At 33.4% G+C, this 24,926-nt stretch overlaps 2 protein-coding genes across 10 annotated transcripts; both read right to left on the reverse strand.

The window, feature by feature from the left end:
• Positions 1 to 359: 359 nt before the first annotated feature.
• Positions 360 to 6,913, reverse strand: LOC115443571. Of its 8 annotated transcripts, none has more exons than XM_037437556.1 (5): positions 6,680 to 6,913; positions 6,182 to 6,410; positions 5,796 to 5,912; positions 997 to 1,160; positions 360 to 642 (listed from the first exon to the last, which is right to left on the reverse strand). In XM_037437556.1, exons 2-5 carry the CDS (start codon positions 6,377 to 6,379, stop codon positions 543 to 545), a joined length of 579 nt encoding a protein of 192 aa, XP_037293453.1. In that variant the 5' UTR covers positions 6,380 to 6,410; positions 6,680 to 6,913; the 3' UTR covers positions 360 to 542. The 8 variants fall into 8 exon arrangements, with proteins under 8 accessions (XP_037293453.1, XP_037293450.1, XP_037293452.1 ...); XM_037437553.1 differs by having other exon boundaries at positions 6,182 to 6,432; XM_037437555.1 differs by having other exon boundaries at positions 6,676 to 6,913.
• Positions 6,914 to 14,740: 7,827 nt separating this feature from the next.
• LOC115443541 (myb-like protein I) lies at positions 14,741 to 22,856 on the reverse strand. 2 transcript variants are annotated; one of them, XM_030168988.2, is made up of 5 exons: positions 22,464 to 22,856; positions 21,769 to 21,944; positions 19,883 to 20,057; positions 19,716 to 19,799; positions 14,741 to 19,643 (listed from the first exon to the last, which is right to left on the reverse strand). In XM_030168988.2, exons 1-5 carry the CDS (start codon positions 22,494 to 22,496, stop codon positions 17,319 to 17,321), a joined length of 2,793 nt encoding a protein of 930 aa, XP_030024848.2. In that variant the 5' UTR covers positions 22,497 to 22,856; the 3' UTR covers positions 14,741 to 17,318. The 2 variants fall into 2 exon arrangements, with proteins under 2 accessions (XP_030024848.2, XP_037293427.1); XM_037437530.1 differs by having other exon boundaries at positions 21,769 to 21,842; positions 22,489 to 22,855.
• Between the last annotated feature and the right edge of the window lie 2,070 nt (positions 22,857 to 24,926).

Consider the following 24,926-nt stretch of genomic DNA (forward strand, 5'->3'; position numbering starts at 1 on the left):
AATAATTTGCCGGAAACCAACTTTGATTTTGACCGAGTACCCTTTGATAGTCCGGTGGGGTTTCAAAATTTAAACTGTCCGTATCGACATAGAAAATTTCACCAAACAAACTACTAATATGCTGACATGTTTACTGTTTAAGGATGATTATTAATTTTTATTAGTGATCTATAATAACATTTTAGCCTTCTCAAATCAGTGTCGCTCTTTATGAAATTTATAACAATTATAAATTCGGCAAGTATATCTTTACTAGAGCCTCACATCATATCTTATCTATCTTCTCATTATAGATATAAATAAAAATCTATCAAATAATTACCCCCATTACCCTTTGAACCAAATAAAACAAATTTAAATTTCTACTGTACTAAATTTATTTGCACAAAAATATTTTATTGACATAAATTTTCTCGCAAACCTTTCACGAAATACCTTTGTAATTTGAAGTAACAAATAACGGCGCGTCGGGCCGCATCGATTTGTTGCGCCGAATTCTAGACACAACCTGATAACTATTTGGTAATTTTATACAACCAAAATTAGAAGAATACTTCGATGAGCTTCTCCATACGCAATATCAAATTAAAGCCGACCACTAACGACGTTAGAGTCACAACTCCAATTGTTATTTTCATTGGACTGTAAAAACAAACGTTTATTTAAAAAAATGATAGAATCTCGTGATATTGATTCGTTAATTTAGATTTTACAAATAATTTGAGAAACTTGCAGCTTCGTACCTTTGTTCGAGTCTATCGAAATCGATAATAGAAAATCGTTGTTGCTGCATAAAAATTTAATAGCTAATTACGTTATGAGTGCCTCACTGAATTTAGACACTAATCTCAAATAAAAATCTTTAGGACCAAAGAATCAGCCTAATATAAATACGAAGCTGATTCTGTGGTGGTCTATGCCCACATCTACAAAGAGAGTAACGTTTACAACTTAAAATCAGGAATGATATAAGAGTAAAAACTTATTATACTTTACCCGTCAGCATGGTGGAAGTACAGAGCACTTCTCAAGGTGTAGTAGACGAGCTGCATGTAACAATAGATGAGGTAGTACAAGGCGAGTGCAGTCGCCGTCACCGACAGCTGGATCAACTGCACTAGGTCAGCCACCAAGTGCCACGACCTGTCTGTTACCATCTGCTAAAATTCACAAAATATAAATGGTGACAGCAAGATAGCCTAGTTGGGAATGGACCGGTCTACCGAGACGGATGACCACAAGATCTAAACCCAAGGTACACCTTTGACTTTTCGAAATTGTGTGTTTATCAATTATCATTTGCTTTAAAGGTGAAGGGAATTATTGTGAGGAAAGCTATATCCCTGAGAATTCTTCAAAAATGATTTTCAAAGATCTATGATGTCTACCTACTTGCACTACCAGGGTGATGGACTAATTTTTTTTTTATCATTACCTGACATCTGATGAATATTTTAGTAAAGCTATGACATAACGATTGCTCTCATAAATATTCAACGATTATCCTATAACCCCAAAATCCCTTTTGTTCATTTTTGAGGAGAAACAATTATCGCGATTATATTGAACTCAAAAATCTTATGACCGAGGTCGTGATGACCCAGCAGTTACGAACAAAAAACACTTTGCACATACATACATACATAAAATCACGCATTTATCCCCGAAGGGTTATGCAGAGGCGCAACTAGAGCACCCACTTTTCGCCAAGTATGTTCCGTCCCATGATGTGATAGGGGGCGAGCCTATCGCCATATCGGGCACAAATTCCAGACTCCGGGCTGATACTGAGCAGAAAAACCCAAATATCACTTTGCCCGACGCGGGATTCGAACCCAGGACCTCAGAGCGCTATTGTACCGGGCATGCAATACAACTATGCCACCGAGGCAAAACACTTTGCAATTGTATAATATTCAATTTTATTTTAATATAACAATTAATCCTTAAAAAAAATCGATTGCATTAAGAAACCAGCACGTAAACTTGACATCATATGTATATTTTTTAACAGGCACGTTATAGTGACTCTACTGCATCTGATGGTAAGGGACCGTTCAAGTATTACATAACGCAATTTATAAAGATTTTTGAACCCCCTTGGTCGCGTTACCAGTAACGTAACGTTTCCTAGTACGCCCCCGTCCCCCGTCTAAAAGTTACGTAACTCTAAATTTCCTTTTCTAATATTCACCATTATTTTACGCAAAATACCGGAAAGTCGTTAAAATAACTTTATTTTTTTAAATTAAAAATAAAATTGTTATATAACGCTTTGAACGAGATCCCCCTCCCGCCCCTGTAACGCATCGTAACGTTTTACATGACCCCCCCCCCCCTCAAATTGCATTACGTAATACTTGAACGGCCCCTAAGTAGAGTGTGATCCAATAGAATGTCGACTACGACGAAAATATATCCTACCACCAGCAAATATGTGTTTTTTATATATCAAACTTAATTGAATAAAGTAAAAAGTGTGATTAACCCGGCAACACAATTAAGTGCATAGCATACAAAACACTTTACTGTACTTGGTCTTAACCTAGAGAGATCACTATCTAAATAAGTTAATTATGTTGGTATAAACATTAACAACATTGCGCGCCGACAACCTTATTTGTGTACATAAAACCTCAATTCAACAAAATAAATAAAAATTTATTAATTACATGCTTCCTTCCTGAATGCCTTCCCTGTGTTCCTACGCAAGTATCTTCCTTCACAAGTGTTATTGAAAAAAAAAACATGTTGTAATACTTTAACAAGACTCTCTTAATTTCATGTTAAACCTAATTAAGATTTAAGTATTATTTTATATACAGAACGCTGTGTTTTTTAAATTATTTCACCATTCGACTCCTCATAACTGTAAAAACTTTATAGGTTGACAAAGGACATCTCACTTTATTTTAGCTTTAAATAGTAAAGTTTATTGTCCTCCGAACGTCAGGCTATGTCTATGAAGGCTTTATTACATTTCCTCGTATTTAAACCTTATCTTTATTACATTCGTTAGTGTTGTCCACTACAATTGAGTATTCGGCTTACCGTGGGTATTTAACGAGACAAATTAAAATTATTTTATACGTAGTTTAACTTAATTCTAAATTCCTTTACAATAAAATTAGTTATTGCGATTATAGGTCAATAATATACTAAACATAATATATATTAACAACCCCACTTTTATATATAAAAACGTAGATAAACAATCCATGCAAAATATACCTTACATAATTTTCTTTCTCGAATGATAACAAGAACAAAATCAGTAAAAATATTAAAAAAACGATTAAGGTGTGAAACGGAAAAATAATGAGGTTACGTAAATGTAATATAGTAAAAATGATTATAACCAGCTGGGAACACTAGAGGGTAGCGTTTGTATGGACGTCACGATCCTAGCCCTGATGGTATCACTCATCACGAGCACCATTAAGGGACGCTTAACTCCTACGCGGCAAACAGCGGGCGAATCGGCTTGTTTATTGTTATGTTATCGCTTACAAAGTTACGTGATAATCTATCTCGCTTCAACTTCATAAACTTAAAGGATCGTCAGGATATAGTTGTTTCAGATTTATGGATAAGTATGTTGTCGGTTTGAATTGAGTAAAATACTTATAATTTTGGTCTACTATTCGGTTACATTTTATTTAAATTTCCCGTAGACTTCATTCTACAGTTATTCTGTCTTTAATGCTTCAATGTTTTAAACGATGATATTTTATTTAAAAGTTGTAAATACGACACCGATACTACACTCGGCTTTCAAAAATAGCGCATCATCGCATACATACATAACTTATTATTATTATAACAAACTGCTATACAATAAACAATGCTAAGTAGGATATATTGCATATCCGCCCGGAAAGCGACAACCATACACAAGGTGTTAAAACGCCATAGTGGTCCACGTAAGTGTGACGCGTTCCGGGATCAGCCTGTGTATATCCGGTTCCATCAGGCCGGCATAATTGTATCGACTGCCGACGGTTAATCATCTCTCGTCTGGCGGCATTATATTGGACCCCACTCCACTTACCATAAGGTGTAACAGGGTCACGTTGTCGCGCCTGGATTAAAAAAATACAATATGACACGTGAAAGTAGAAGAGCGTGTCATCTTTTCCATTGGTATCATATAGGACATTTGGTGTCAAATAGTCGACGATGCTAGATGCTGACGCCATATAAAAGCCAATTATGCTAATGAGCTCAATTAAACGTGCACTAAAATACTTTATAACCCATCTCGATCTTTTTATTTGAAATCATTGTGCAGATATTCCATGAAATGCCGGCATGATATTCAAACATAAATTGATATTAAAATGATGTTTGGTTGATAAACATATTTGAGCGATTATATTACATAAATAAATGATTACTTTTCGATCTATTCCAGGTTTAACGCGATATCTAATATGAACATGGATTGTAATTATGTAAGTATAACAGTAACAAATAACAATTTACATACAGCTTTCTAGCACGACACAACACTTTTGAGAAGTTCACAGCATGCGAAAAACGGCAACTATCATTATAATATTGTTGTCTGGCTTGTTACCTACATGTTTACATTCCATTTTTGCAATGAATGTGAAGGCAAAACCAAATAGTATAGAATAGGATATAATAGAATTCGTAAACTAAAATGCTATTATTTTTTTATATGGGGGCGAGGCCATCTATGTTTTAATGTTTATATAATTATCGGTCAGATATTTCTATGACGCAATATTTATACCTACACATGCTTAACACCTGGTAACTTCTGTAAATACACAAAAAAATGTTAAATTAAATTGTTAAAGAACCACATGAGATATCAGCATCTGTATAAAATAATTAATAAATAACATTATTATACATAGGTTGAGATATTTGGGAGCATCGAAAAAAACAAAAAAAACTATGCATCAAGGAAGAAATTCCGATAGATGACCGATAGTACGCGCACGACTGCAACCGCCTCCTGTCACGAATAGCACAATACTAAAGTTAGCAGATAACTCCCACTGACCAATTAAGAAAACTGTGCTTAGTATTGTCATATGGATAGTATAAGGGATACCATCAAAGAATGGAAGATAAATGTGAGAACCGGGTATTGAAAGCGGGTTTTGTAATATCAGCTTAGCTAGCGATTGCCACCACCTTTTTAACGTAGCCTCGTATGGAGTTATTGGGGGATTTACGTAAAACATTTTCTTAACACATAATATATACTCTTTTAGGTAACCTACCTAATAAATAAGTTTATTCCCCAAATGGTTCCATAGATATCTTGGTAAATCTCTGTGTGTTAAATTTATACTGTTTTCAAATACGGCCTTCGCAGAAATTAGGACATCCACTAACAGTTTCAGTTTCAAATCAAATATTCGGATGCTTATCTTTAATGCTGTAGCAGATTCAGAACTATAATCATTTCAGGAAATTATTGGGTATGTTATAATATTATATATTATTATTTATAGATATATATGTAAATATGCAAGCATTTTCGCATGTACTATATGTATGTACGTATTGTCTTATTTATATTTTATGTACGCTCACATTGTATACTGCATCACCCAAAAGTTGTCTGTTAGAAAATGCCCCAAACATTAGGTTCACCAGTATACATTTACTGTATAAATATTTAATAAAATAAAAATATTGGATGGATTTTCGCTATTTTATATATACCTAGTAGGTTTTTATAGTGTTGTTTAATGTACTCGTTTTTGTTCATTACGTTACATATTCTAATTACATCAAAATTCATACATAATTACCTTCTTGGTAACTTCTGTAGAAACTTCGCTTCTTGCATCTGTTCCATCAGTCGTGAATATCGCAGGCTGGTGCATGTGAGCACAGTACGCGGATATACACGTGTTGGGAAACTGCAACTTAATAAAGAACGAGCTTTACATATTATTTACTTTCGTGTGCACTTCGACCAATAGCTCTTCTAAAAACACCAGCCAAGGCCTAGTTTTACCCGCTTTAAGGGTAAAGACGTCCTGGACTTTGATGCTACATAGCTTGTACCAGCAGTTATGAGTAAGCTATATAGTTAAATTTATAGCGAAATCCATTTAGCCATTTGTGCGTGATATGTAAACAACGTACATTTTTACAAGCAAAATCTAGTCATATGAAAATAAACCATAATTACAGCGGCATCCGGTGTAATATTATCCGGAGTTGGCGGAGGCGGGGACGGGAATGTTTTCAATATCTGTTTTAGTTTATCACTGGTTCTGATACAGCCGCACTTCCGACGCCAGTTGCTAGTAGACTCTTCCTCATTAACCATCTCTCTTGTGACATTAGCGTTCATGGACTTACGGTTCTCTTTGTCTAATGTTCTCATGTTAATTGGTACAAATTTCGATGTCTCACAACTGCAAGGACTAAATCCTTTCACTACAAATTTTAATTGTGTATATTTCACTTTATTAAATCAAATGTATCTTAACTTTTACATTAAATTTAAGATTGATATAAGGTAAAGAGGCAAGATAAAGATATATGGTCATAAATATTCACAGATTGGAAAAAAACTCGAAATGTTGCGTAATAATTTCTATGTGATACTATATTTATGATATTAAATTGCTACTTACTAGGTAATATTTTAAGCTGCAATATTATTGAGAAATAACTTACTTACAAAATTATATATTTGTAGCGGATTATAAAATTTAATGATTTTGATCTACTAGCCTTTTCGTGTCAATATTAATACATTGGTTATCTTAATATTATTAATTTAGGCTTTTCAATTCAATTTTTAGATTGTAATTAGGCTAATAAAATATAAAACTTAATTTTGAAAATGAATAAATAAACAAATAGAAAATAGATGGACAAAGTGTCAATTTGATTTAGATTACTGTGTTATCTATGTAAATATTTCAGTCATATTTACATAGATAACGCAAAATATGAAAACTTAAATTATTATTATACAAAAAGTTTTTAAACTGTTTTTATTGCAGCTGTAAATTTTGTGCTTTATCTTAATAAAACAGCGTGCAAGTACTCGGTACATGATTGTAGCAAATTGATAACCTTCAGGTAACAGGCTACCATAATTTTATTCTAATTTCTAGTGAGCGGTCATTTTCTGTATCATTAGACGACGATAATATTTTAACTGCACTATAGTACCACTGCCTATTGAAAGATAAATGTCTCGTTAGTTGTGACTTCATACAATTCTTATATTATCGTAATATTACCATCAAGCTTCGGTGATAAAACCATTACCTATAATTTGTAATTAATTAGCATTCGCTGATGGCATGGTTTCTCAATCACCAAGTTTGTTGAGCGGATAGACTCTACGAAAATGTACGACACGCTGACTCTATGAAAATATGTTTGAACAACAAACTACCTCAAGTCAGTGAACCCCAAGAGCATATTTTATAATGTCACTTAATCAAAAATTAAGATTCAAGGATGTGTGACGAACAAATTTTGTTGATCTTACGAAGTTTGAGTTAACCGCAGCAGAGGAAGCACGTAATGCGACCACTCCGCTGCCCGCTTATTTATAATTACACACTTTGACACTTTCCCAAACACGCTTGAAAGTGGGTAATGAAGCGTACTGCGATCCGATTGTGATTCATGGAAGCTGTTGTTGTTTAGGAAGATTTTGAGAACGCTTCATTGTTTTAGTGGCGTAGGTCGTCTCTAAACCGTGAAGTGCACAGTTTAATTCCCGGTTCGTTTGAAACTATAGTCGTCTGTGATTTGAAAACTAATTCAAAACAGGTGTGATATTGCATAAGTAGTTCAAATGGCTAGGTTTTGAGTCTAACATAGCAACTACACTACAAACATACTACACTAGTAGATAGTTGGTCAAAACTTGTAGTATCCCACAGGAAGTCGTTGGACACAGATCATTTCGAAAAAAAAATGTCTGGAAAATATCGACTTTCCAAATCGTCTTTTAGATATCATATTCCGGCCGTTCTATCCCCATAACGTGGATAGAACGTAATCATGTTTGGGAGGAGGTCAATAATCAGCCTTAGAGGATTTTCTCTAGGTCAGCAGCGGACATTCTACGTCTGAGGATGATTTCTAACCCCAAAGATAGTGTCATAAAATAGAGCTATTTAAATAGACACCGATCAAAGGCATTATTCGTGTAGCACGTAAAGGAACCCGTTGTTATTGGTCACTAATATTCCTTTGTTCCCCGTGCCTTAATTTGCCTATTATCGTTTTGTGTTGGCTGCACAAAACTATTTGCGGTTTGGGCAGACGTCAAACTGCTCTAGATGAAACGTATTCTTGAATACAAATTGAATGGATTGGTATTTAGGGCATTCGCTTCAAATGCTTTTGACCAAATAGTTTTCCTATTTTAATGTAACAATTAAATGTAACAGTTACTTTCCGAATTATTTTGCATTTAAACTGTATTTAATAGTATTCAAAATAATGACAGAGTTAAATTAAACCATTTTAAATTTGTTAAATGAATTACAGTTGTGACGGGCTAAATACCACCCCTCATGAAGCGAGAGGTCTTGGGATTGATTCCCGAGGCAGGCATGACACAGACATACAAAGAATAATTTAATTTAATTCTTTAAAATATTTATGAAAGTTTATTATCTAGACAAAACAGTTTACTAGTACACAATTAAAGCCATAGAAATGGCAATTAGCGGGGTTCGAAGTTCGTGTCTTAACGGTAAACAATACCAAAAGACATTATTGTCTAATGTTTAGGGTTTTTGTAATATCTGAATAACTGTAAATTGGATATTAACGTTGGCTTTCATTAATGGGCTAATTCCGGTGACTCTGGGTTAAAAACCGTGAAAATATGAATGTCTTGTGTTTTTATGCTCGAGATTGCTTCTTCGTCTAAACCAACGAAATCGCACACACAGTCTCTCAGTTTTTATCCTCAAATAAATTCGATGCAAGGCAAAGGGATCAACATTATTAACTGGATAGATGTAGCTATATATTTCAGGTATGGGATAGGCAAGACGTATTGGATGCTTCTATTACATACATCATGTATCTCAACACCTGTATCTCACCCCTAAGGAGCATATTTTGTGCGCTCGGTCTTCACACCGAATGCACACCCATACACAGGGAGACATCCTCGCGGCCCGAGGCACATAGTTCATTGTCTATACCTTGTGGTTGTAAATTTACACTGAAGAAGGGTCCGCTAACATTTCCCCTCCGCCCGCCTTAGAATGCTCCGATCTATTTTCAACTCTTTCGACACAATTTTTTCGACACACCTCCACCGGGCCACCTGCACCAATCCAGTATTCCATCCGCAGGTTTCCCGCGGTATTGACTGCAGGGACGCCTACACACCAAAAAGCTGTACCTCTAAGTTTAAACCAGCGAAATAAGTATTACAGTAACCTCTCATGCACATACATCATCCATCAACATTACTTAATAAAACGTAACTTTTATTTCATATTTTAGTTGCTTTCGTGCAAATTTCACTTCAATTATACATGGTAAGTTATTATTACGCATTAACTTATAACTGTCGGTAATACCGGCGTTGTATCGTGATCAAAAATTGATCACTTCATGCAATAATCTGTGACTCAATGCAACAGACGATTAACGGTCGGCTACCGTTGCATTCTTGTAGATCTAGAACAGAAAATATTTAAAGTAGGTATCGACATGACAAATTTACTGATAATTTGATGAATAGATTATACGGATCGAATATAATTGAACAGAATCAACAAAATAGAATCTTTTGAATGTTTTCGACTTTTATGATTTCAATTTGCGATCTGTGAAAGGTAGTTTGTAATTCAATGCTAGCTATAATTTATTCAGAAAATAAAATTATATGATGATAGTTGGATGCAGATTTCACAGCCACGTATAATTTTAGACATATTTAGTTACTTCTGCCATATATTTTTTTTAAAAGTTTCGCTAATAAAACGCATTTATTTTTATCCGCCTTACCAATAAACGTTGTATACGTCTTTAGTTATTTAAGTAGTGATTGTCTTGATGATATTCAACGTCAGAGGAGGCGTGACAAAACACTACTTAACTATGTCAGTCGTACAAAATGATAATAATTCATAACATGGTACAATAAATTTATTCGGAATCAACATCTATATTATATTAAAAGCTAATCTGCTATCCAATTTGCATCTGAGAAATTCAATTTAAAAATTAGATTAAATAACCGTATTTTTATTATGCGTTGAGATTTGACAAACATACCTTCAAAGTTCATTACGAGCTCGATTAACATTTCATTGCGTTTCCGTGAAATCCCCTGGTTATTGTGAAACCCCAATGATATAGTCAAGTAGTTCTCAACAAAGCGGCCGATTATTCGCTTTCTTCGGTGATTTGTTCCAAACTATTTTCTGTCAGGTACTTATAAGAAATGTAAGTGATTTATTCAATAGGAAAACGCAATTATTACGAGCCACTCCAGAAGAGTACCCCACATATATACGATGCCGATGGACTACAAAATAAGATTGAAGTATACTGACCTTTATGGAAAGTCATGGAGTTTAAAGACTTCATGCCTTCGCAAACTCACTAACCTTATGAAGCGAAATAGTTAAGATATACTTCAAGTTCATTTCTGTTAGACGATACCATCGGCCTAGACGAGTGACCTCATTCTTACCTAAATAAAAATAGATAGACCGTATATTTCGATTATTTTAAAAACATTATTAATCCTTTCCTAAACAAAAAACGCCACTATTTAAATAAAACAATACGCATTCATAGAAACAAAACATTACACTTGCTTTGAAGCCACACATCTTATAACATCCTTTCCAATACCGGAAGTCAAATCCTATTCAGTTTTATCAGGCGTATATTTCTATTATAATCGAACATTCAATCAGCCCAAGAGACATTAATCAAGCATGTTGGCATGATGAAAAGATCGCAGGAAGTATTCGATAGAACATTACATTGTAGGGCCGGCCACCTGGCGCGTGGTGCGAATCGTACGGTCGTTCACTTGAGGAAAGCTTTGGGTACCTCACCACACTCAGCGTAATAGAGCGATGCGGCGTTTAAGCTGTACACTGGGCAATACTTGTAAAAATTTCACAAAGCTATGCTTAGTTAAAACACAAATTTACTCGATCAGCTGTAAGTCAAAACCCGCCATCTTGCCTCTTAATAAGATTTAAACTAGGAAACCGGTGATGTTTTTGACAACTATTTAAGCAATTCTTAATCACCTCTTAACGCTAACACAAGTTTATAAGTAAGACTGTTAGTCACATGTACATATATTTCTTAACAAGGTGAGGAGACGAACAGGTTCTTCGTCGGATCAGTGACTGACTGCATAAACGCTCGAAATTCGAATTTAAAAGCTATAAATTTCACTGAAATGCGTTCGTCAACGGAAGTATTAAATGTTTGGTTTTAAAATACGCCGTAAACATTTTGGCCTTTCCGTTGTCGTCAAGACTAGAATGGATAACAAATTATGGGTAGTGGTGGTACGGTTATTATTACGGGTTTAAAATTGTAGGAACATTAATAGGGACCCTTAATTCTTTGTTTTTGTTCTGTGGTTTCGGAAGTTTTATATATTACTTTTTATATTCAAAATGATGTTTTCATTAATGAAAACACCCCCCGTAAAAATAAATAAAGAAAATTGATTGCCGTTATTACACACTCTAGGTACTTTGAACTGATACACAATACTTTTCTGCAGAAATAAACAAAGCAGTAAATTTCCAAAAGTTCTCTTGCAAACAAGAGATTATGACAGAGTAATCAATGTGGTGTTGAGTAATTAAGGCATTTATAAATTTGATACAGCCTAAATATTTAGTAGTATAACTGACTACTGAATATTCTTCACCGCCTCTAGTTACTTACGTAACCCCGAGAAACCATAATTATTTTCGGATATGAGTAGATAATATTCAAGAAAACGGGGTATGTTTTCTTGAATATTATCTAAGCAAACTTATTACGTGTAAAAGTTGGATCCTATCTACAAACTTAGATATAAAGTTCTCAGTGTGGTCAGTTCCTTATTTACTTTTACATAAAGATTAAAGTTTTGTTCATTATTTTGTTTGTAATTTATCGGAGATAAAATTACATGTACTGTGCATCAGCATTTATAAATTTCTTATAGTTTATTTTGTCAATCCAGCAGAACACAATATCATTATCATAACATCATTCTGAACACAGGTTTACACCTCGCTCAGAAGTCAGTTCACTTAATTTGTATTTTTTTTATTATTATTAAAGGAACGACTCACAAAACATACATCGATGCCTGATTAACACAAGGTTTCAAACAAAAAGCTAAATGTTGTTTCAATTCGTCACAGCATGCACATAATACAAAATGAATGAAAGTATTCTTAAAATTTGTAAAAAAAATATATATATTATACATCCTAAAAACATCTACGATCTCCCATGGTCAATAAACAAAGTAGGTTTGTGTATTATAGTTGGACCTGCCTTGGAAAATCGAAACTTATGTACAGTATAAACGCTGATCACTTGTAATGCGCAGTTTATTACTCATTCGAATTAAATGAGTCAACCATAAATTTTTTTAAAACTTTCCACTTACTATAATTGCGCGGACAATATAGTGTAATAAACTATTTAGACACCTGTCTAATAACCCTTTGCCAAAAGCACACAAAAACATACTTAACCGTGACATTGTTAAAACGAAGCATGTTTCCACTACCAACCTATATTTTCTCAACTTTAGCTTTTATCGATAGTGGTGTTTAGGTTTAGGTACATACAAGAGTTCCGGACATTCCATAAATACAATATAAAATAAAACAAATTGCTATGAACAACATTAAACCGCGTAAATCCGATGATCTTCCATTCGTACTAATGACAAAAACATTTAAAACATGCAAGAACAAACTTCCATTTGTACGTGACACTTTCTCGTAATGAGAGACATGCGCTCCATTATTCTCGACTATTTTTACGGCGTCAGCGGTACAAAAATACTCTGTAGATTGTATAAGAACGCAACTAGGTCACTTACATAAACACATTTTACATACCTACATCCAGAGATAAAAATAATAAAATTACTAACGTTAATCATCCAAGGTGAAATTTCATTTTTTGAAGACACAGCCGTGAACAATAGACGGGTGTAGGTACTGTACAAGGCCGTCACACAATGGCCTGGTGATTTTGGAAATGCGAAGGTCAGAGTGTCTCCGATCAGCGATAAGCTCTTCCTCCTTGTTAAGTGAGATAAGTTATTTCACGGTGAGTGAACAAGCTCTTAACTTCATCTATTGATTTAATTCCCATCGATAGCTGTCTTATTATACCAAAACTGCTATCACCTTCAAATCTTTAAAAATAACTGCGACGGCGCCCTTGAGCCATTTAACATTTTTTGTATATGAAATAGGATGAATATGTAAATAATAAATGGTAGAAAGCAGTTGCCCCGTTTCCAGAAGTGACATGGCGCACCACATCCATTAACACCTAACATAAAAAACAAATTAGAATTGAGCAGCGTATACTATTCTTGGAACACGACTGGCTTTGAATAATAATTCATATTCATGTTATTTTGTTTATGTATACTATAATAACCAATGACTATAGCCAAATCCCGTTTCCTATGCACTCCTGGTGATAAATTCCCTACACGCGGCACCGCTGTATTTAAATTAGGCGCGTAGAAAATGTTTTCAATTTATTTTTCTGCGCATAAAACAATATTAGAGCGCAATTGCTTTTAACATTAATACAGGGGCAGGTATGGTAATAGATAAGCAATTGTAATTTATAACCACCGTAATTATATTTGAAAAGAAAAAATCAAATCTAAACAAAATAATATTTTAAAACAAAGCTTTTGTTCAGTTTTAATTGGTTTGTTTTGAGAACAATAGAAATAATTGGAAAGTACGTAAATAAAGATTTGATGAATTTACTTTTAAATTTCCTGAATAAATTATTTTTAATAAATATCACCCCTGGGATATATATGAGTCATCTTACTCATAGCTCATTCGGATATAAAAGCGTCTTTCACGATTCCGAGAACCCAACAGTAAACAAGAGACGTTTATAATTAATTCTACCCACGTTCAATATAAATACCAAATACTTACTGAATTAAAAATATTTGCCACGAGAGTGTGACACATAAGTTTAAATACGAAATGGGTAAATTTCTGCGCTTAGTCACGGATAATCGTGCCAAAAATGCCAAATAAAGATAATTCCCTAAAAATAATTTGTACATATATGATGCAGTCACCTCTTTTTAGATATAGAATAAGCGGTCTGAATGCTTCTTTACATGACCTGAATGACTATTCTGCCGTGGTAATGAAGAAGGTAGTAAGTCAAGGCGGCCAATTTTTATATTACTGATTTGGAATGTAGGTTAAACGAACTTTCTTCCTATCTAAGTTTCATACATCTACGTAAATTATAAATGCATTTTCTTATTTGCTAAACAGCAGTAAGAACGATAAGATAATCTAGTACTACCCTCTCGATTACCACGGCAAGACATGTGAAGACAATATTCAAATTAGTCGAATAGAAAACTAATCTCACCACTAACAAAACCAATAAATATCTTGAAAATCATATTTTATAAACAATAAAATCAACATAAAAATGCTGCATCTACGAATACAGTCCCATCCAGCGATAACAAACCATATCAACAATAAAACAAAAGTTTATTTCATCACAATATTTAATAAATAAACACATATACATAACGCTAGCTGCTAGTCAGCGGCACCGGCCATAGCTCCGAATGTGAATGACTCCAAAGCGGGCAATTATTATCTAAACTTAACATCTACAGTCAGCAAAAGCTTGTCCTTAACCGATTCCATATAATCCAAACGCCAAAATATAAATCATACAAAATTATTTTTATTTGCACGAAAACGGTATGTTTAAGTATCTCTACGAAATCATTTAAAATATAAAGTTGCAACAAATGAAAATATTTTCATTACTCTAAAAATAATAATGTAATTTATTTTGATTTTAAATAATTTTTCTTTCAAAATTCACAACCCTTGCATAATTTCAAAATATTTGAAGAATTTAAACAGAAGATTTAGAAATAAGTGGTAGAGCAAAGTACCGTAATATAAAACGCAATGTATCTTCGTTTACGCATACGTAACGCGTGTTCCTAATATAAAAATATTTAAAAATAAAATTACCTTTACATTTTAATAAAAATTTTCATACCATAGAAGACTTTTGCACTTTGTCTAAAAGTCAAAGTAAAAATGATAGAAATCATAATTTCTCTAAAATGCTTGCCCTTTCATATAATACAAAAATTTAAGCATTCTTACCAAAGTATAAAACATTTAATGAAAAAAAAAATGAAAAAACAATAAATTTCTAAGTTTCTTGAAAATAATAAAAAAATGTCAATAAATTTACAGATCAGAAAAAAATAAAACATAAATGCATAAATGATACAATGGCGTATGGTATGGGTGCAAAAGTACATTGTAACATACGATACTGGCAGGTTTGCAAATATATCCAATTATTTATTTCACCTACAATACACAATTTCCAAAACATCTGTGCTAACATTTCAAAAATATACTCCATTAACTTACGCGATTGAGAAAATAGGCAAAACACATCAGTTTAAATACATTATACCTAGCATTAAATACTTGTGTACACGTAGTAGTTATATTATATTGTGTAAGCGGAGGCATGATACAGTGTGATTCAAAATATTGATTTTTTTGCTAAGACCAAAATTGATCAATATTTTGCACAAAATATTGATGAATATGTTCTCTGCTTTAGATACGATCAGTAAATTTAACGACAATTGTAATTTATCGACTATAAAAGACACGGTTACAATATTTATATGAGAATATATTGAAGAAAATATGTCTTTCATATATATTAGTATTACGGCGGAAATCATGGCTGGAATTGTACATAGAATAAACAAGTTGAAAATTTACTTTTGGCATCTTTTATATTCATTTCGATGGGCCACAAAAATGTCTTTGAAAACATAAAAATCGCACTAGACTAGGTCGATATAACGAATATTCATAAAAAAAAAAACAATAAAACATCAGAAAAATCAGATCTGAAAGGAAACAGATATAAAATTATAATAAATGTCAGGACTTTACATACCAGGCTCGTGAATACAATTCAAAACATGTTACATAAATGAAGCCTTCATGTAATATTTAAATACATCTTTGGTTACAACAATATGAATTTGCTACTTTGACATTTAAATTTAATATTAACCCACAGATAATTAAGCATTTCTAACCTCAGTATTACATTTTGTACGTGAGACAAGTATCATTACTCCTTAATGTTACCTAATTATGTATATAATATCTTACGTATCACATTTATTTAGAAGCATACTATCTGATTAGAATACGAGCATTTTAAATCATTTCCACCTTAGCAAAATGTGATGGAAACGTTATACTTAACAAAAAAATCGGAATGAGCAATAAATTCTGTATACAAAATTTCAAACACAGAATATACATAGACAATAGAAATTCAATATAACTAACGCTTTATTTTAAATTATGGAACAATGACACTGAAAAATGTAAATACCTACGGCTTTCAATGTTATATAAGGAATACAGGAAACAGTTCGAAATCATAGAATATGGAAATCCAATTTTTTTATATCGATCGTACTGTAAGCCGTTTCGGTAAATCATAATACTACTTATGAGTGATGGTCTCGGGCCGTACCTAACCTATTCTAGCAAACTGCAGCCTTGGTTCTGATAAACGTTAAATCCCGACGTCGCTAACACAGAACTACCCTAAACGAAATCTCAATACAATTATTAAGCTCTGCATTTTTGTGCTCTCCTACCAGCATCATAAAACGATTATGTGCTAATACAATAAAACGTTACTCATCTATTTATCTTATATTTATACACCTACGTAAACAATTTGTTTCCAAATATCCATAAGCATAAAGCGTAAACCAATAAACACGTCACAGATAAAAATTAAAACACACAGCACAGACTAGCATAAATAAATCCGTAATAGTAAATATTTCATTATTCACATACGAAATATCTACATGTAGGAACCAGTATTAAAAAATAACGCGCCATCAATTTATTACATACCCGGACCTCGTCGGCCGTCATAAATATTAAAAAGCCACAGTTACTACATGTGAAAAAAAACGACTACACAACATGGAATGTTGCAAGTACTATCCTGTATATCTACTGGAATTATACATCAGTCTCAGTTTTACTGCTTGTGCGTCGGCTGCGCGCCACTGACGCGGGGTTCACCCAATGCGGACCACTCAACAAGAATTTCTTCACGTTATACTCCATCCTAGCCAAATCCTCGCGTGATATTTCTTTCTCACTCTTTGAATTGAATGGGTCTCGCAATTCTCTATTTGCATCACAACTTGCCGTGCTAACTTTATTCATAGTAGTTTCTTTACATATCTCAGTGGTAGCTTCTCCACTTTCCACCGGAAATATTGTTTCTTTCACCACGTTACAAGCAACCTTTGGGTTGACTGATGGATTTTTTGCAGACTTTTCATGCGTGGCTATCGCGTTTTGTATCCATGAATTGTGTCCCTCTCTGTTATAAGATTTGGAATATTTACTGACGGGATGCGGCATGTTAAGTGCTAGTTCATTAAGTGTCTCGGTAAGCCTGCTCAGCTTACTGTCCCGCCTCAGTGCTCTATTAAAACCGACATCGTCTTCCAATGGATCATTAAAATTATTTTGTTGCTCTAAATTTTTCTCCACCCACTCGGCCACTCGAAGCAACTGTTGCTTTTGTAATAATGCTGCGCTGTCATCACTCGACAGTGAACTGGTGCTTTGTTCATTAGTAAATACTTTCTTATTTTCATTAACTTTCAGGTGGGTTTGTGTAAGATTCGGATAAACGTTAACTATCGGTGGTAACGCAGGTTTAACCGGCTCCATTGTCTTTTCTAACTTTGGAAAATCACCTTGTGGTGGCAAGTCTTTTGATATTTTTGTATTTTCTAAGGAATGTAATTGAGACATATCAATTTTTCTTAAAGGTTTATTGTACTGACCAGACAATTTGCTTTGCTCGTAACGGTCAAAGTTAAATATTTTGACGTCATGGTTGTCAGTCGGAGTGAGCACGTCGAGCTTTTTCGATGTATCATTAACGTTAATAACATCAATATTATTGTTTTGAGCATTACTGAGATCCACATTAAAATCATTGAGCAAATTATCAACCTCAGAAACATTTTGCTGGCTACTCTGAGATTTATTATTGTTATGTTCGGAGCTGTTAGAGAAGTTATGGGTTTTTAACGGTTGCAATGGTGAAGAGGACACGTTTAGTAAAACAGGGTTAATAGTTGTAGTCTTGGCAACAGCATTAGATTCCTTGTTATTATTATCTGTATGTACATCTATGAGTGTACTCTCTACGACGATATTTTGATTTTTATTGTCATCTTTGCCATCTTCACATTTCTCTAAATCTATAAAATTATCTATATCATCATTGAGATCTTTGAATAATGAATTTTCATTACACTTGCTCTGACGTGTATATAAAACAGGTGGAACGTCTGGTTCCGCATTATCGAGCAGAATATTCTTTGAACCAGCTTGCATTCGTAAGTGACAGAATCGCGGACCAGGACCTACTTGTGTGTTAGATTTATGAGTGCTTACAGTGGACTTAGCTATAGACGAAGTCCTACTTATACCCCCCATAGAACTCTGAGAATTCTTTCTCAAGCATATATTATCCACTGATTTATTTTCACCTCTTATTTTTATCGACTCCTTTGAGTTGATTATATTATCTTTTACAATTAGCAGATCATCATTACCAACACTCTGATTACTACTCTTCTTGCTAGAGATTGAAGTTTTCGTCCGGTCGCAGAGTTTGTGATGTATTGCTGGTTCTATATTCATTTCGTTACTATTCCTTAGACATTTCATATCTTCTACTTTAGAGGTAGGCTGTTCTTTTTGAATATTAACTTCGTTAGCAATTTTCTCGTCAATTTTAATTTTATCGTTAATCAAACAGTTAATTTTAGGTTTGTCATTAATTATTGGTTGTGTTTCTTTGTGAATTTCTATGTGTTGCGGTATAATGTACATTGGACTGATTATTGAGTGGTTTGAAGATTTTTCATTAATTAACTTAATGCCGTGTGGCGAATTACTTCTAATGCTCAAATTGGAATGTACAGATTTTATTTCAGCATTACAATTCAGACATAAGGAATTTTTCATTTCCCCACTTAAAATTGTTTGTGATGAAACAGAATAATAACTTTCATTGTAGCAGAATGGTTTGTTCTGAGATTTGTTGCAAGTACAAGTATCACAGTGTTTGGTCACTGTATCTTGAATGCTATCTTCAAGAATTTTAGTCATCAGTGAGGCAGAGATATTAAACTCATACTCACTTGCATCAAATGTGTCAATATCATTACCATTTTTTGATTGAGCTGAACTAGATGGCTTTGATGTTTTCGACATTACATACTGCGACACTCTCGCTTGCGTATCTACCGGTAACTGGAAACAAAATATAATTAAATTTTTTTGTCAAGAACTAGTAGTGCAAGAACCCAAAAAAGAATTACTCACATTATCTAATTTCTGGGAAACAAAGTTATCCGGCTTGCATTGAAGAAGCTGTATCGCCAAATTCATGTCATTCTTGTACCTCTCCTGAAGATAACATAACCATTTTATTAAATACATAATATACACCATACTGTAATATTATACTTAAAATTATATGTTATACATACATTCTCTTTTTGCAACATACTATAGTTATGTTTAGATTCAGCTAATCTCACTGAGAGAGTGGCAATATCTTTGGTCAATTGGCTTTTTTCACTCTTCATCTTGTCTACCATTTGCAGCAACTTATCTTCTAAAACTTGATTTAATTTTTGTACTCTCTTGTGTGAGTCATATAATCTGCAAAACACATTCAAACTCTACGTATATTCTGTTATTCCACATTGAAATATTTATATAAATAAAATCTTATTGCACAGCTTAAGAGTGTATGCAGTATTATATGGTTTAATTATAATAAATACTCTATTATTTTGAAAACAAAGCATCCATATAATGTAGCTTGCCTATGGTAATCAGCCATTTTTCTTTGAGCTTCAAAATCGTATTCTGATTGTGATTTGGACACGAAAATGACTGTGTATTTACTGCATATCAGCTGCACTTGAGTATAGGAACTAATATTAAATAATATTTACTAATAAATCATTCCAATTCATTGTATTGACTGCATTCAAAATGTTATTTTACAGCTACCTTACTCTGCAACATGATGTTGCAGTGGCATTTGTGAGGGCGGGAGAAGTCCCAAGCTTGCTCTCCAAATGTAAAACAACTACATTAATGTACCTTTTAATAATAAACATTGCTTACAGCTTATTACAATTCTCTGAACTGATCTTGATTAACTCATAATTATGTCTTCTGTTTACACAAATGTTACGACATTGGAATTAAACTATTTTCCAGATTTTATAGCCGTTTTTTATATTGTAATTTTCTCCAAAATTTAAAGTTACAATATCTACCTACATTTTACAATTATAAAAATAATATAATTTTGTAACTGTTGACAGTCCTCCGACCTACACAACTTGATTGACTAAGTATTATAAGTAAACTAAGTAAGAACTATAATATAAACTTGATATCATGTACTGTTAGAATTTTTTTAATATTTACATGTATTTATTTTGTTATTAATTTTAAGCTAACATAATTAAGATTTATAAACAATTTTAAATATTAACAGCAAATAACAGTTTAAAATAAGATATTAGAACCTTATTTTATTTTCTAGGTATTGCTGACAAAATTGCAAGAGCAAAGAGGGTAAACATAAAATTAATTAATATGATCTTATTAAAATAACTCTTACAAGTGTACCATATATTCAAATAACAACTGTTTATTATTTACAGACATGAACACCTACAACCACACAAAATACTCACTTATACATATACACACACTTATACCTTTGACCCCTGAAAGGGTAGACAGAGGTGCAACAAATGCACCCATTTTTCTCTGTGTTTATTTCTTCCCATGATATGAGGGAGCGTACCTATTGATATATCCAGCACCAATTTCAGACTGTTGAGTTGGCTCAGAATATCACAACCCAATATAACATCAATTTATAATAATATCAGCCCTGTATTATATACTTGCCCACTGCTGAGCACGGGCCTCCTCTACTACTACTGAGAGGGATTAGGCCTTAGTCCACCACGCTGGCCTAGTGTGTATTGGTAGACTTCACACACCTTCGAAATTCCTATAGAGAACTTCTCAGATGTGCAGGTTTCCTCACGATGTTTTCCTTCACTGTTAAAGCAAACGATAAATTCACAAAGAATACACACATGATTTTAGAAAAGTCAGAGGTGTGTGCCCTTGGGATTTGAACCTGCAGACATTGGTCTTGGCAGTCCGTTCCACACCCAACTAGGCTATCGCCGCTTTCAATTTACACATGTGATATTCATGTAAGTAAATATTATCCATCATCCACAACTGCAGGAGTTTGTTTGCTGGGATTCTAGTCTTGCATGCATGCTACATCCCTGTCTAACACATGCAGTATTAAGAAACAGTGAATATTTACCTCTCATATTTCTCCCGCCAAGTGTTGAGTTGCTCCTCCAAGTCGTTAGCTCTAGTGGTGCACTTAATGAACTCCCCTTCAAGGGCTACAATGTGTGCATCCCTCTCGGCTAGGTGCTGCCGCAGGTGCTCCACCTCCGCATGCAGCTGCGGCGCGTCACCATCCTCATTGCATTCCTTATAATTGTGTGCAATATTAAAATAACAAAACACAATATACTGGTGCTATACAAAGTGTTTAAACCTTCAAAACAACTACATAGTTGAAATAAAACTGCAAAATAATTAAGAAAAGCATTGTGCATTTAGTATAAGGTATAATGATATAAAAAATGCATCACAAGTAACAAAAGATGTTTTAGATTATATTATTGAATTACATGAGTTATGTTTGTTTTGGAGCATCGAAACTTATGGTTTCTTCGGCATAGTAATCAGCTACAAGGCAACAATACTAGCCTGAAGTTAGTTCTCCCCTTGAGCAGTACAGCTAACTCATACCGCAACTAATATTCAACCAAAAACAATAACACTTGTAACTGCAGAATGAGTATAAGCTAGTCTACAAACATGTAAAATGCTTAAGAGCATGACGCATCCAACTGTTTACATCTACTCCATGACACGAGAAGGGCATAGATCATAGATTCTACTCTTAGAAAAGAGCTAAAATAGCAAAATATTGCTAAATTTTACCTTACAAGGGGAGTTCTTAGCACTCTTATCCATTGCTCAACAAGCTTATTCTACTTCATATTTCACATTATGGCATGTCCAATTTGTTGTACAACTGAATCGTGACGCACACAAAGTGAATTTTTTAGCTATTGTTACCAAAAAGCCACTGTTATAACAAAATAAAATAAAAATCAATCTCGCTCGACACAACGTGATATATTTACTTATATTCTGTTATGTTTAGCCGACTGCCAATGAATATTGAGTGACTCGGTACACGTCCTATGAAAACACTGTAAACGTTAATAACAAACGACTCAAAACTGGGATTTTCCAAAAAGAAAATTATTTTCACTTAGCCTGATCGTGGCTGATTGACATTTAAAAGGAAAAAACGATCTTACGTCTGGGAATTTGTAGAGAAATAGTAATGACAAAATTAATAAAAGCGCCATCTATTAATCATACCGAACTGCACACCTTATAATATGGAAATAATAATATAACCACGTATTTATATAATATATAACATAGCAATAATTATAAACAGTAAAATGGAATACATCTTTATTATTATTAGACAATGTCATTGACAAAATAATATATAAACTTTACATAGACATTGTCACACTGCCAATTTCCTCTGTCATTCATGTTGACAACTTGTCATGAAAACATACGTAAGACTATGCTAGGCAGTATGGTCCTGGTATGGTCGTCAGACTATAGCCTGTCCTCTAAGGACAAATATAAAAAAAAAATCATTATTGAGAATTTAGGACTAATAACAGTTAACTGTTTGTTTCTTTGCATGGCTGCTTTTCTTCTTCACGACATGTCTCGAAGAGTAGGTATATAATATATACAAGACTCCATGTTTATTTATACAGGGCTAACTTTACTTTACATAAAGAAAAAATAGTATGCCGGTTAAATTAACAAACAAAAAAAAAGTTTATGTCCAGAAACGTTTTGAAGTTTTGAATTTGTTCAACTACTTATGTGGCAGACTACATGCAGATATCTACTTATTACATATTTAGTCAATATGTAATTTTTTTACAGATATATGGCAAATTAAACGTATTTTCTGGTTTCATACCGGAAGATAGAAGATTTTGCAAAATAGCTGCCAGCCATTTTTCAAACAAAAATTTTAGTTTTCGGACCTAAAAAAAAGGTCGCTGGAACCTCAGAACAATGCTTATCATTGTTTTGGGGTTAGAACTAAAATTTGTGCAGATTTTACACAGATTTTTCATGTGACAGATAATTCGTCTCGGTTGCCTACATGGCAGCGCTGCAATCGCGTGGAACGTCGGCGTGAAATCGGAACCTATTTGGTATTGCAAAATGTACTTAAAAGCTCTACCATATGATCTACCTACATTATTACATAGTTGAACTTATCCAGTGAATTTTCTGAGCATATTTTTTTTCCTCTTTAGCAAGTACGTTAATACGTAAAGAATGTCCTTTTTAATATCTAACTACCCCTTTTAACTCACATTGCGCGCACAGAGAGGTGTGAGATTTGGCATAGATAATTATTAAAGTTCATTAAGAGAAGGAGTGCAGAAAAATAAAATTTATGCATGATAAATATGTGTGACATATAAGTACTTATTTTAAATTCGACGGTGAAATTTCGACCATTGGACGACCACTGATATAAAACAAACAATAAGTACTTTAGTAAGACTGAAGGAATGAGCAGAAACAATTTTTTTACATAAATTGTTACCAAATAAAGTAGCACAACTGCAATCCAAATCTTCATTATTATTAAGAATGGGTAGAAAATTTATTTTATCTAGATAGATCATCAACCTCAAATGAACCAAAACACGAGCAAATCGCCATAAATTCCTATCTAAGCATTTAGCGCTTTGAAGGGTATTTTTAGAGAATTCAAATTCAAATCGTATTGTAACAAGACAGGTTATTGATACCAGTACCGATGACGCAATTAAAAGCATTTCTTCCGCATGTCAGTTTATTCCGTCTTCAAATATACTTACATAAACATATCGCTATAGCACTATCGCAATAGGTGCCTAGATTGTGTACTTGGGTCAAAAATACGTACAGGTTTAATAGAAGCCTAAATAATGTCATATCTAATGACATTCAAGTTTTACTACCAATTTCTCTTTTGTTGCAAAACAAAAATCTAATCTCAATAACAAACGGGGAAACTAACAAAGGATTAAATTATTGACTCGCTAAAAACCTTAATCTCGATTTGAAGGTATCTACACTTTATTTCTAGGTACAAATATATATTTGACGAGCTTTCTGGAGGTCTCAAAAAGTTTGTGTGTTACAGATAATATTGTTATGTAGGATTTTTTTATTTATTTAGGAATAAATTTACACAGAAATATAGCTAAATATGTAGTGTCTATAATACCTAACGCTGATTACAAACTATCACTAGATAAGTTTAATACATAATATTATGCGATTTTATTAAATCAA

This window comes from Manduca sexta, chromosome 11, assembly GCF_014839805.1.
Source record: "Manduca sexta isolate Smith_Timp_Sample1 chromosome 11, JHU_Msex_v1.0, whole genome shotgun sequence".
In the NCBI taxonomy this organism is placed as follows: domain Eukaryota; kingdom Metazoa; phylum Arthropoda; class Insecta; order Lepidoptera; family Sphingidae; genus Manduca; species Manduca sexta.

Bases quoted from the DNA above. Each gene is read 5' to 3' on its own strand.
- LOC115443571 (XM_037437550.1), bottom strand. The intron at 1,161-5,795 runs GTAATTATGTAT...TGTGAATTTTAG, and splicing joins CTACAGAAGTTACCAAGAAG to CAGATGGTAACAGACAGGTC. The intron at 643-996 runs GTAAAGTATAAT...TTGTTTTTACAG, and splicing joins TACTTCCACCATGCTGACGG to TCCAATGAAAATAACAATTG.
- LOC115443541 (XM_030168988.2), bottom strand. From the start codon at position 22,496: ATGGATAAGAGTGCTAAGAACTCCCCTTGTAAG. The intron at 21,945-22,463 runs GTAAAATTTAGC...CACAATTATAAG, and splicing joins CTAAGAACTCCCCTTGTAAG to GAATGCAATGAGGATGGTGA. The intron at 19,800-19,882 runs GTATGTATAACA...TGTTATCTTCAG, and splicing joins GTATGTTGCAAAAAGAGAAT to GAGAGGTACAAGAATGACAT.